The 14,690-nt window shown below is 35.8% G+C and overlaps 2 protein-coding genes across 5 annotated transcripts in view; one reads left to right on the top strand and one right to left on the bottom strand.

Moving 5' to 3' along the window:
- The window catches only part of LOC129574036 (maternal protein exuperantia), a 249,156-nt gene that overhangs the window by 165,466 nt on the left and 69,000 nt on the right, over positions 1-14,690 (bottom strand). The window lies entirely within an intron of this gene.
- Positions 1-14,690, top strand: part of LOC129574034 (nucleus accumbens-associated protein 1-like) — a 48,293-nt gene that overhangs the window by 30,251 nt on the left and 3,352 nt on the right. For 2 of the 4 annotated variants that reach the window (XM_055455337.1, XM_055455338.1), the window contains exon 3: positions 282-1,103. The exons of the other annotated variants lie outside the window; for them this stretch is intronic. In XM_055455337.1, coding sequence (XP_055311312.1) covers positions 282-950 — 669 coding nt within the window. In that variant the 3' untranslated portion in view covers positions 951-1,103. Of the gene's footprint in view, positions 1-281; positions 1,104-14,690 lie in introns of those variants that run through there. 4 annotated transcript variants of the gene reach the window in all.

Raw genomic sequence — 14,690 nt, forward strand, 5'->3', positions numbered from 1 at the left:
AGAGAGAGAGAGAGAGAGAGAGAGAGAGAGAGAGAGAGAGAGAGAGAAAAGAGCGATCATTTAAATATTGCCCCAAGTGGCACTCATGCAACAAAGTATATTTAGATAGCTTTTATCATTACTAGTTACACTACAAACATCTCACAGCATGTTGAATGAATAGCGATTAGAATTTTTGTTTATTTTCAACGGAGTTTTCCTATGCTGAAACGTTGTCATTTTCAATTTGCATGCCATCCATTCGTCTCATAAGTTCTAACCAATTCCATTTGAAATTATAGGCTTCTGCATTCGATTTGGAGGTCAATTCAGATTCATTGCTACACACCGGATCCATTGAAACAGAACAGGGCGTCTACAATGAACTGCCACCGACAATGGAAGACATGTTCAATACATTCGTTCAGGATCAAAAAGCGATGTTGAGGCGCGTCCAAATGCTCGAAGAAAGTATGAACCGACATCCAGTTGCAGGTGATACGTTGTCATTACAATCATGCAGTAAACGTTTGAAGACAACAAATGCCCCGATGACAATCGACAAAATTGCAACCATCGAAGATTTCTTACGTTTTGAAAATGCCGTTGTCAATGATTTGCAATTTCGAGCGAATGTTACCAACGCTTTGGTAGAACGTTTGGGCGGTCGATACAAAGACGACCGAATCTCGTGTGCCATAATGATCAATCGTTTACTGATTGTACCCGAATTTTTCAAATTATGTTCGTGGACCGGTCGTACGAAGGACGAAACACAAGAAAAGTTCCCAATGCAAAAACATTCGGATTTTTTGGAATTTTTCAATTCGGTCGTGCGACAAAGCTCAACGACTGTTTTATCAGAAAATGAATTGAAACACTTTTTCTCAAGCCGCATCAAAAACTCATTCTACAGCCCAAAAACGAATAGGTATATGACCCGGAAACGAGCAATGCCAAGACGGAAGTAGACGCATAAAATCGGAAAGATGACGCATCGCTCGGGAATTTCAAACATTTAGGTTATAAGATCCATTTTTTTCTAACCCATTTGAATAACTTGAGACGTAAATTGTTGACAATATTCATAGTTCGAATGAATAAATGGAATTTGTCAAATTTAACCGATTATTCTTTTTATTTTTGTCAATTTTTGAATATCGAACGAAAAATTTATTCTCAAAACAAGTTTTGGTAGACTCATTCACCGCTTGCCACTTGGGATAGGTGAAACTTGGTCAGGAGCCCAATGACAAAGGGAAAAAAAAGCAAGAACAACAAGACAACGAGCAGTATCCCGAGTGAGACACGAAAGCAATGACGTTAAATGAATATGTAAAATGTCGAAAGTGCACAACACCAAAACCAATTCACTCTTCATTAACGGAGAGTGGAGCCCAGAAAAAAAGACAGAAAACAATATGGAAATAAAATAATGCAGTCACGCAATATTGTAAGACAAAAAGCCAAATTAAAATATTAAAAGAACAAAATAACGATGAGGAGTGGAACGAAGGAGAGTGAGAGAGCGAGAGAAGAAGAAAAGAAAGAAAGAGGAAAAAAAGTTGACTGTGCACGAGAAATGGTGTGATCGAATAAATGGGAAGCGCGTGCAAAAGATTACATTGTGTGAAAATTAATATTTTTTCATTATTTTTCCATCTCGCCCATAAATAATGGAAAATTTTTCATGCAGAACATTTATCGCACTGTGCATGTGCTCTATCGGCTGTGGTGCATTACATTGGCGTGTATTGTTTTACATAAACGCTCTCTCTCTCTCTCCCTCTCTCTCTCTCTCTCTCTCTCTCTCTCTCTCTCTCTTCGGTTCTCGCTTTTTTCCTCCTGTTCGGTTGCTACTTTTCAATGTGCCACTGGGTATTTGTGAGCTTCTTCAAACTTTTTTTTTCCCTCGCTCTCTCTCTGTGTATGTGTGTGTTGAACAAGACAAGGTGTTACACTCTTGCTACTGAACAGTGGCTTCGCTGAAATTACTAATTATTATCCTTTTGTTGGGCAAAATGTTTTTTTTTTCTACTCTCTCTCTCTCTGCTTATACATTCACAGCCGGTTGACGTGCTTCTTTCGCCTTAGATAAATGCAAAAAAATAGCATAGAAAAATCTTGAGTACGTGCACGGCATGTGGTGAATGGGTTTTGAATTCAACCGAATAGTAAACCATTGAAACCGCTACGACATACACAAAACGGTAGCTTCATAACGAAACCGTAAATCAAAATTCGACATTCAGATGCATGTTTTTTTAATTAGCGATATGAATAGTAAATAACGAATGCGAATGATTGTCGATATTTTAAAACACATTCAAATGACTTGGTGTGTTTTTTTCTGTGCCTTTTGCTCTACAGGTATATGAATTGAATGAATTTGATTGTATGTTGGCAGGATATATTCGGTTGCACCTTTAACTTAGAATGATTTGTAGAAAGTTTTGCTGATATTGAACAAATAGTGCACGAGTCCATACCACATTTCAATACGTCCGAATATATTGCTTCAATTCATTACATTCCAATCAAAGAGCTCTTTTTTATTTTCTTGGTAAGAAATGTCATTAATTCGAATAGGATGTTATCTCATCCATTTTAGCGACACAGTTGTCCACTTGCCGCTGAAAAATAGAATGAATTTTGATTCGCTCGACAGAAACTCACATTTCAATATCGCGTTAAATATTAAATGAATCAAATTGATTTTCAGATATTTGCTACCATAACTTCGCCGGTGTCAGACAATTTTTTTTTACCATCGCGTCTGAGCTTGGCTGTCAGACGAACTGACATATTGTATGAAAAAAATGGAAGCACTCAAATGAATTAATTACCAACTAAATGGATTTCATGAATTCGAGCTCAATCAGAATGGGATTAATTGCAAGTCAAAACGACAAACCTCAACTACAATCGAAGATAGCATCATAAAAACAGGGAAAAAATACACATACCAATTTATTCTATTGTGGAAAAAGTCTGTATTGTTTTTTTTCTTCAAACGTTCAATTTTTATTTATAATTGTTTAAATTGGATTTTGTCATTCACAGTGATTCACTGTTGCATCATTGAATAATAATACGATTTAGCAATTGAAATACGAAAAATTTCGCTGAAATGTTCAAATGTAAAACGGTTTTTTTTCTCAGATGTTCCAAGGATTCGTTTGAATCGACCAAAAAATGAATGATTCAGATGCTAATTTAATGAAGTGAGTTTTTTTTCCTTAACTTGAAACGAGTTACAAATTCCTTCGCTACCAAAGGTGGAAAATAAGGAAGGTTCGTTGACAGAAAATGCTATCAAACTAAATTCATAATGATGACCGCCGCTCAATTTGAATGTTTGAAGTTTACGGAAGCAACGACGAAAAAAAGGCGATTCGCTCTAATTTGAGATTTCGGGATTTTTTCCTGGACGAAAAAAAAACATAAACGAGTGAAAAGCGATTTTGTTAAAACTTTGACTTACTTTTTCGACATTTCTCTCCGGCTCAAGATCATTTTAATGAATTCCGTTAACTTGATTCTTATCAAGTGTATAGATCGAAAGCATCCGCCGTTTTTTGGCATTTTAAAGGCGAAAAATAAATTAACGAGTAATGAATAAAACAAAACGACAAAACAAAAAGAAAATCATTGTCTAAATGAAATAAAGAGAAAAAAAGGCGCGACGATAAGAGACAGGGGAGAAAGAGATAGAGAGCGAGAGAGGAGAGAGAAAGAATTCATCATCAGAGAGGGACTGAAAAAAATGGAATTAACCGAAAAGAGCCCGAAATGCACACGGACGAAAGACTGCGGCATTTTCCATGGGCAAGAAAGGAAAAGGAATATAATAATGATAACGGCTACTAACGACAGTCAGTGCCAACGACTGGCAAAATACAACGAGAAATAAAAACACATAATAACAATGGAAATGAATATTCATTATCACATTTCTATGATGACTTGAAAAAGCAATAACAAAACAACGACAAATAAAAAAGGAAGAGAAAAAGTTGTTTCTTTTGGTTTTTGTTTCTGTTTCTGTTGTGTTTAATGTATACAATATTTAAATTGAACGCGGAAAATTGTGAAAAATAAAAATAACGGTCAAAAAACGGTCCTCGGTGCTCAGTGGAAAAGAGAGAGAGAGAGAGAGAGAGAGAGAGAGAGACGGTGCAAATATGATAATGCACGGCACAACGGAATAATACACATCAACTTTATGGCCAAATATAATAAAGTCAGTCTAAATTATAAATTTTTTCCCGCGCATTGGGGAAGTTTACAGCCTTTTTTCTCTGCCCCTCTCTTCCTCTCTGTCTCTCTCTTTCTCTCTCTCGTCCTGTTGATGCTAAGTGAATATATGATGCGATGCGATGACGTGAGTTGGTACATGCACAGGCACACTCACAAACCAATAATACACTTGCATATCATATTAAATGGCAACCTACAGAAAATATCATAAATATTGTAGCGGCAATGCAATAGACTTGTGGGAATACAACAACAGCAACAATACCAGCCACTCTAGCGATACGATGTAACAAAGAAGCGAACCAAAAAAAAATAAATAATACAAACGAAACAACAAAGCCCAATAACAGCAGCTCACAGCGAGCACAAGCTAGCGTCGAATAATATGTAAATGTATGAAAATGTTTCATAATTGCTTCACTTTTTTAATTGCTTTTTAAAAATGTTTGCAATTAGTGAAATCAGTTTTCCCCTAGTGTGGCGCGAACGAACGAATGAATGAACGAGCGCGCGTGAACACACACAAATCTCCACAGGCACACGGTGACAATCCGTCCAAACACCCCACGTGCACGGCTCGTTCGCAAACCATGTTGAACCCCGATACAATGCCATTGCATTGCAATCGGCCGATATTTACATCTGCCGCTTCCTTCAACACAACATTCGCCATGCAATTGATGGCAGAGAAAAAAGAATTATAATGCACAGTAAAAGCCTATAAAACCCCAGTAAAATGTTATTTAAATTAATTTTTTTACATTGAATCTAGTGGATATGGACAAACTGCTCTCGAACCATTGTTATTGGTCATCGTTAAATGCAAGATGTGTTTCAATCATGCAAATTCACGACCAAAATCATTGTACGCTTTTAAAGACTCAACACTCATTTTATGGATACAGAGTGACTCTCGAACAATTTACTGTTTTTATCGTTTAGTTTTATTTTAAACGATTCAATTGTCATATAAAGGGTGTTTCAATGGAGCACGACAAGGTTTTCTTTCAACTGTGAAATCCTTGTAGAATCCACGACCCAATTGACCTTTTACACCATCCATGGCAAATTTAATCATACTAATATGAGTTCGTTTACAAAGATAAGACTTGTTGCGAACATACGTCCATTTTACAAGTTTGACCCAGTTTGAGCCTCAAATCTTCGATTATTCTTTTTTAACTAACAATAATGTCCAGGTTCAGCTATTCATTTTCGACGTCTGCGTTGGAATTAGAATTCCTCTGTCAATTTATTCAAATATTCATAATTGATGAATTCATTTGGTTTGAAAATTGGCTCAAAGCCTCATTCTCCTCCGCAGATTGATTGTGCACATTTTATTCGCAGTTAAATTTGACGGGTAATTTATATTTCAAATTGAACTTGAATCGAAATGCTCGTGCATTGTGTGACCGAAGATGAAATGAATATTTGTGGAGTGTTGTTGCGACTCGCAATGCGCCGCTTGGTTGAAACAATTTCGCCAAGTAAAATTGACAAATGTGCATTGGTCATCTAACCGCCAACCATGTCTAGTACAATGGAATGCATATCTTTGTATCAATGGACATCTCCATTGTTTAAGTGTCAAATGTCAAACTCTTAGAATTTAGAACGTGCAACGTTGCCAAATAACTTGCATGTTATGATTAGACCATTATCCACTATATTGTGTGATTTTGCAAATTTTCCTGTATGTTTTATAGTGACTCCCAGCTCCCATCAATTTATTGAAAAACAAAACGTTACAATGAGATAAATCAATTTGCAACGTTATAAAATATTGAAATTTATTAAATATGCACTTATGATTACGAAAGCGCGGCTGTGTCGTTGTCGTTTACGAAGAAGAGAGCGAGAGGGAGACATTGTCTGCCTGGAATAAATCAGTCGCAAAAAGATGGAATACAGACACACACACACACTGTATCTCATTCTAGCAACACTTGATAAAATGGTGCATCCGTTGTAACTTGCCCGCTAGTTACAATAATTTCTATCATTTCATGGCTGTGATTTGATCTCTCTATCTCTCTCCCTCTCCATTTGCCGGCTCTATACCTCTGTTCGACATTTCACGATGAGGCACCGATTTCAAAATTCATTTTATTGTCGTGTTTCACCGATGTCATGCAATGAAAACAGACAACTACAGTGACAACAATATTCCAATCGTTTTTGCTAATTATTGCTAGTGCACTTATTTAAGCATAGAATGGGAGCGTGTGTGCGGCATGGAAGCAAGAGTTTGGTTTGAAGCGCCCAGGTGATGTTTTATGTTGGCTACATTAGTGATGTGCAAATTATTTGTTACGTTGTTTGTTCCTTTTGTTTTTCTCTCTTTCATTCACTATCTGTAAAGCGTCATGCCATCTTCTTGTCTCTGTAACTATCGACCAAGCAATCGCCACAAACCAATGCAATTCTATTCATAATCATATTACCGCCATACATGCGACATGTACATAGGACATGCTTTACGGTCATGCTCACCATCCACTTGCCATTTAATTACAACATTGCGGGAAACGCTTCTACATCGCATACAACAACTAAACGCTACATAGTTGACTCGCAATTTCCCGTGAATCAATAATAATGCTCACACACTTAGTAGTGGCGGGAAAATTTATATATAAAATATCTTTCCGGCTATGACATTTTTTCTCCAAAATTAACATTTGTTTGCATTTACTTTAGATGCACTTAAGACAGGCTACAGGATATAGACATGTTTGGAGAAAAAAATCTGCAGCCACATTATTTCATATTGTTTTCCCATCAGCTGTGAAATTTCCCTATGCCGTTCCGTTTTTTTTTCTTAGTCGTGGGACACATATTAAGTGTCAATGCAGTGAAGCTGGTATATTTCCTCGCCAAATTTCTGTTCATTTTGTGTTGTTGCCATGTGAATGAGACCAACGTCCAAAAACATTATTCGTTTTTGTTTCCGAATTGTAAATTTGGCACTAGGAGCCCACAGTTCCAGTATGATCCTTCAATTTCGCTCGATCTTATACAAAATCGTTTTTTATATTTGTGGTTCAAATTTGTGAAGCACTTGTGCGTTCAGACGACATTTGAATACTATTTCCCAGGTATCAAATTAAAATGTCGAATATATATGTCTCCGACCATAGATTTGCTGTTTGCTTGTAAGAAAAATCAATCAATTGGATCGACGCAACGTTGTGTATTATGTTTATGCGAGCCTAACCGAATTGACAAAACCTCATTAAATCATGGGTCGTGCCTCGCATGCGAATAATTTCATGATTTCAAAAAATATTTTCATTGAATTCTCTTTTATTCAACATCATTTTTCTATGGTGTACAGATCGCACTATGGAGAAACAATACAACCAAACATTGCGTCTGTGTTGCAATCATGTTCAATGCTTTGACATTTTCAATGCAGCTAGTATTCGGCATCACATATGTATAATTGGAATTCATAAAAAATCGAAATAGCGATGGAAGCGAGTTGGCTCTCTGTCGCAATTGAATGAAATTTTTCGAACATTGAATGAATTACAAGCTGCAATGTAATTTTCATATTATCACCAACATTGGTGTTCACAGTTCACTTCAACTCTATGCGAGCTCGAACTCCGAGGAAGTAATTTGCCCTAGAATCATTTGTCTATTCTGCGAATGCCATTGCACATCTCATCGCTCATTTCGATATCCTTTCAAATCACGAATATTCTCATTAAATTATTGAAAATTATCAATTATTATTCGAGCTCTTGTTTTTTTTTCTATCTGCCTTCTTGATGGTGCAAAACACATTTTCACCCCAAAAATTGGCTCCGAAAATTGCATTCAATGTGAATTGACTACGTTGTGATTTTATTAGAATATCGAACGATAGGTTTTTACGTCTCAAAATGGAAAATGTGCTTGTGTACACGTCAATATTCCACTGTGTAACGGAAAATGTTACAGGTAAAGTGTTCATAATTAACAATCTATTTTCGAATCGTTTCGCAGAGAATCCCGGTTGACGAATAGTCTTATAGCAGTTAGTGTCAATGTGATTGAAGTTTCATCAGACTTCAAATGAAGTATCCGAAGTCTTAATAGTATATTTCGCATTCAACAGAAATATAAAGATGTATTTAGTTTGAAAAATATTTGTTTATAGCGTTGTTTTGCAAAATCTTATCGATGAAAATAATTTGGTTCAGTTTTATTCACTAAAAAATCTAAATTTCAATATTTTTGTTTGCTGTAATAACGGCTGTTTGAATGTGTATTCCAGTAAGAATATGTGTATAGTTTGTAAATGTCCGAACGAGATGAACAGAGATTCACTTATTACTGTTGTGTGTTGTTAGTCTCCTTACGCACGAACGCACAGACGAAATCTCTGTGACAGTAAAAGAATACACACAACTGATCAGAGATGTGTATTCATTTGCATTGCCGTAAACTGTGTGTATGAAAAGTACCGCTACATAGTAGCCATTGAAGCAGTCGCACATTTGTTGTATGATGCAAACGACTTTATAGAAGATTTCAAATTCAAACGGCCGTTATTGAAGTGAACAAATAACATGAAATTCCAATTATTAACGCAAACTAAGTTCGATTTTTTGAAGTCTAAAATTCAACAAATCAAATAATCCAACAAAACTGAATTTTTATGATAAAATAAATGAAATTTCATAGACATTGTGTACTATATTATATTGAGACTTGAAAACTTCTAGCACATTGAAACTACTGACATTTTCATTCTCATTCAAATCTGGCAATATAGCCAACAATGCCATATTGGTGTGATCAGCGTTCTTTGCTTCTAGTTTCTGTGCATCGCATAGCGAACATCGAAAAACCCTTTTCAATTTTCTAATCAAAATACGTTGTTTTCCTTGTCTGCTGCTCAAAGTGTTAATAATTGCAATTAGATGAGCGAGCGAACGAACGAACGAGAGCGACCATTTGTGTTCCTAATTCGTCGGTGCCACTAGTTGTGGTGATGGTTGTTCTGCTGCACTACTCTTGTTGTTGTTGTTGTTGTTGTTGTTCGTATTGCTTGTTGCATAAATGTTCGCTGCGAATGGGATTCCATCGAAACGGAATGCGCGAATCGAATGCGATTCACATTTTCGGCTCGCAAGCAATCGAGAATTTTAGAAAAGAGTAATTTCCCTTGGAAAATAACTTGAAATCATGCATATCCGACATCATTACCGTAACATTGCTTCCTATGCATTTCCAGTTACCCGTTGCCATTACCGCGCACTCTGTCGTTGTCGCCTACGCCGTTGTTGCTGTTGTTTTAATCGATATTTTGCATACCAATCATTCGTTTTGCCTTCATTTTTTGCACACACTTTTCATGCACTAAGTTCAACGTCAATGATTCGTCAAAAGATTTGCACATCGATATCATACATACGCACAAACACACACTCATACACACTCTAATAATCACAACCATTATTTTTCGGCAATTTTATTATTTCAAGTTAAATGTGCAACTGGCGAATGTACGCATTGAATTTTTTTTTCCTAAACGCCCTACTCCATTTTCACTGAACATTTTTCGCATTAATCGCTTTGCCCTCGATGGAGCCGACAACGCAATTATATCTAATGATTATTATCTTCTTTAAATTAGAATTTCAACTAATGTGCATTCATTTATTATTGATTCATTTCGTGAATATTTTATTTATAACGATATTTCGATGATCATTTTTCACTTTGATTGGTTTTTCCATGGAATTACTCTTCATTTTCAGTGGAAATGCACATTTGCGTCCGTTTTGTTGGCGCCGTGTGCACCGTGCAAACCACTTTCATACAAGCTGTTGAATAAACATCTAGTGAAAAAAAAAATTAATTATCACTTTGGTGCATGATTCAGAAGGGCGCCAAGGTCTCGACGGGGTACATATATGTTTCAATTAATTCAAATTTCAATTGCAAATCGCATTGACCGAATGTTTGTCGTACATTTTTCTGAGAAACCATCTCACGAATTCATTCAAAATCATTTTAGATTCAGACCTGAAAGCATGGCTAGCCCATTAATTTTAATCATTTGAATTTTTTAAAAAATGTGCTCCTTCTTATCGAATGCAGTGACTTGAATACATATTCTCATTTATTCAGTCTTTTTTATTTCGAATTCTTTTTGAACAGTAAATGATAGACGAATTTTGATTGCAAAAGTATTTAAATGACGCCACCAAGTTCATGCCTAGGTTTATTGTCGGCGTAACGCAACATAGTCATCCTTTTGAGTGGCTACCTCTTCATTTATCATAAACGATTCGGAACCACTTTAAACACTGCAATTCGAACAAATATATGTTTCGTTTCAGAAATTATGGCGATGAAAAAAAGACAAGCTTGTGTCCACAAACAAATCAGAGAATAATGATTTAGAATCAGAGAATAAGAATTTCTGATAGCACAAAGTCGTCTGACTATTCGACAAAAAAAATGAAACAATAGAGCAACGGAAATTTCTCGGTATTCTCATACACCGGCATATTGTACTGATAAATTAAACATTGAAGTAAAAAAGAACCGAAAAGAATATATCCATAACATTTGATTTCTGATATTAGCAAAAAAAAGTAACAACAAACAACTGTTTGTACAAAGCTGTGTACAAGCTTTGAAAATTTATTTCGGGTGAAAAATATTTGATTATCAATGCGTTTGCTTGGACACATATTCAGCACTTGGCGTTGATTTGTGGCATGTGTATTAGTTTCATTGTCAAAAAAATTCAACACGTATGCATATGCATTGGTGTCGGCGTAGCTTGAGCATTGATTTTGCTGTGATATTTGCAACTCTGATGAATAGCGACCCCACAGACTTTTAGGCAAATTCTGAAAGCTGTCACTAGATATCAAGTCTGTTTATTCAGTTCGAAACGAAGTATAAATTGCAAAACGTGCCGAAGTTTATGGAGCTGCCGTCAATGCGTTTTGTCGTTTAAGTCTCCAAATAGAATGTGCACAGTGTGAGTGTTAGCATTGTAGTGTCCTACAAAAAATGCATCGATGACAGGGATCAAGAGTCGAACTCCACTGCCATAAATTGTAATGTTCAATTAAAAAGGAAGCAGCGTAAAATATATGTAATCGCTAGCAAATCAATCAATCAATTTCTAATGTAATGCCACATATTTTCATATTCATTCTGTGGGCTTTATTAATTTTTAATAATTCATGAGGTGTTCAGTTTGTCCGCATTGCACTTTTTAATAAATTTCCTGAAAATTGTACGTTCCAATGTGATTGATAGACATCGACATTTGCATCGGAAAGGAAATATGAGTAAATTTTATGACAAAAGAAATGTTTAATTTTTAATGACAAATCAAATCGCAACGTTCCATTACTACTCGTTATCAACTCTATGCTTTTGTCATGTTTAGCAACTATGTATCTCTCCGTTCAAAACATTTATTGGATCGGTAATTGAATAGAAACGAAATCCGCCTAACTGAATCGATCAGTTACATTCATTGTAATGGTAGTTGATAGATTGTCGATCTCAATAATGTAAGCTAATTCCGAGTAAATTACAGATTGTCTTTCCCAACCCATAGGTTTTTGAAAAGATATCCATTTTTTCTCTCCATGAAAATGCATGGAAAAGATGGCTTTCGTGTTTGTAAAGAAATACATTTAGGTAGGAAAAAAACATTTCCACATGCTTGTGACCATTTGCGAAATCTGAAACAAATTTACTGCACCGTTGAACGTTGAATTTGTGCAGCCCATCATTATCGTAATGAATTGAAATGCCAAAATGAAAAAAAAAACCGTCGAAATTCTACACAAGAAACAATAAAAATGAATTTAAACTGTAATCGGAAATTATTTCTTAATTGTTATTTTTGGCTGCAATTTCCAAGGAATTTCTTGAATACGTGTGCCGGAAACAATAGAATTGAATACAGTCATGGCCATTGCAAATGCGCGCAAGTAGTTTTTACATCGAACGATAAACCAAGTTGCAAGTACCATTCGCCAAAACACACATACACACACGCGCGCGCACACGCCCGTTTTCCATTTAAATACGAAAATAATTATTCGCAAGTCAGTAAGGGAAGGTGGGGTAATTCGGAACGTGAGAAAATTCGGAACACCGCAAAATTTCGCCGCCAATGAATAGTTTAAGACATGTGAACAACTGTCATCGTTTTCTCTAAACAAAACCTCATATTTCCATTAGCACTCGACGAGTGTGTACGTACTGTGACATCGACATGAAATCAAGTCATGGAAATTTAATATTGAGAATGCCTGTCTGCATTGATTTCACGACATTTTTCGAAGAATCAACTCTGATGAATATGTTTTTAATTATCGTATACCATTAATATTTCGACTCACAAAAGGAATTTTGCATAAAAATTCATTGAGTGACGGAAACACGATTATATTGTAAGCCTTAGTGAGTGGGGAATTTCGGAACGCCCCATATACGGAAAATCGATCAAGTGATTTTTAATACTTTTCAAGTTGATATCGCTTTTTTATGCATATTTATTTTATTTCATGCAAAATTTTGACAAAATACTCATTGCAATTTATGTGATCGTGCTGTCCACTTGAAATGCACCAAAATGATTGGTAGCTATTTCACACGCAACAATTACAAATCCGACTAACAACAATCGCTATTTTTGAACTTTTTCCTCATCAAAATTAATTCTTCTGCCTTTTCCTAGTTCTCCATAAACGTTTTGCATCAAAATTGTTTCAGTTTTCTATCCATTTATGGAGTGTTCCGAATTTCCCCACCATTTTTAAAAATCGCAAAATCAAGGGTTTTTCGCCAAAAGGGTATATTTTTTCAACCGATTCGAATTTCAACAAGCGGCAAGGTCCAAAAGTTAGGTTTTTACATTTACCAAGTCGTACCACTTTAGAATTTGGAAAAATGTTAATTTTTTAGAATGTTATTAAATTATTTCGATGTGCGTTCCGAATTTCCCCACCTTCCCCTAATTAATTGTCAGGGAGCGATGTTATAAATAAAATTCTGCATTAAAATTGTCAGTACGTGTGTTTTTTTCTCTCTCTTCAAATTTGTGTGAATAAATGAGCGATATAGAGCGTGGTACGTATCTTCGAGCATGAAACGCGTGCTCTATTGAGGTGTGGTGAGCATGTATGTGCAAGTGTGTGTGGGTATGGCGATGATGGGGCTGTTTGTGCAAATTACTTCATATATGTTTATTTGTGTGTGTGTGTGCGTGTGGATATCATCCCGTACGGGCTATTTCACGTACATCGTGATTGTTTGAGCTGATGTACATATTGTTAATGTGAAACAAATTAACTTCTTCGATATTAGCCGTATCCTGAGTGGCATATGTACGACTGGTATACGATTAACACGAACTCAATTTTCTCTCTTGTTTTCTCATCCACATCGCCGATTCGGTTTTGCTTCAGTTCGGCCCATATCACGATATTTTATTTCCATTCACAGCAAAAATCAACATGGAAAACCTTTTTCGAACGTTGGCCGAAAATGTGGTAATTTTTCGAGTAAAAAGGATCAAATTGAATGCACGTTGTGTGTTCGTTTGGCGTCGTCTTCTTCTTCCTTTTTTCGGTATTCACTTATTAAGTACACTGTTCCGGTTGAACTCAAACAGGCTGTTATCTGGTTTCAGCCACTTCATTTTCTCATGAAGACACATTTTGAGTTTTTCTTGTTGCTTTTTTCTTCGGTCGCCGTATTTTGCATAAAATATTGACGTCAATTATTATTCAAATTTTCAGAGCCGAGTGCATAATTATATTTGTTCTACTACTCCATAGTTGGTTCAATTTCGAAGAGGAGAAAATTCAAATGATCTTCAAATTATTACCGAACTCGTTGTGTTTTATTGCAACCGTATATTTTCGTTGTACTCTCGATAGAGTTATTATTACTACGAACGAAATTGGCAGGCGATGTGCCAAAACGTAATGTGTACGAGCGTAGTGTGTGTATGTGTTTAACCTGTGGAGTGCATCACAACCGGAGACCGTTTACCACAGGAATGCTTCTTGTAATGTAAGCGCCAACATAAAAGTGGCAAAAGAAGTGTATTGAAGAGCGAACGAATAATAAATAGCATTTTAATTAATTGACATGCAAAAAGGAAACCAAGAAATAAAACAGGAAGTTTCGTAGCTAGAATGTATATTGGCTGCATTGTGTGCTGCCATGATACATATATGCAGGCGAAAGTTGACCTTTTGCTAAATTTCATTTTAAAGCAAGCACTTCGTACATCACATTCAAATGAAATTTTATGACAGCTGAAACCAAGCGACATTAAATTGATGTTTGAAAAAGAGCCGCCTATGTATACATATATGGATGACGTGTGTTTTTATGACATCAAATGCAGTGCGCTTGTCTCATAATACGCTTATGCCATATGATAAACGACCAGATTCAATGAA

Source organism: Sitodiplosis mosellana, unplaced genomic scaffold (genome assembly GCF_009176505.1).
Source record: "Sitodiplosis mosellana isolate CC-2019 unplaced genomic scaffold, AAFC_SMos_1.0 Smas_scaffold_6150, whole genome shotgun sequence".
Lineage (NCBI taxonomy): Eukaryota > Metazoa > Arthropoda > Insecta > Diptera > Cecidomyiidae > Sitodiplosis > Sitodiplosis mosellana.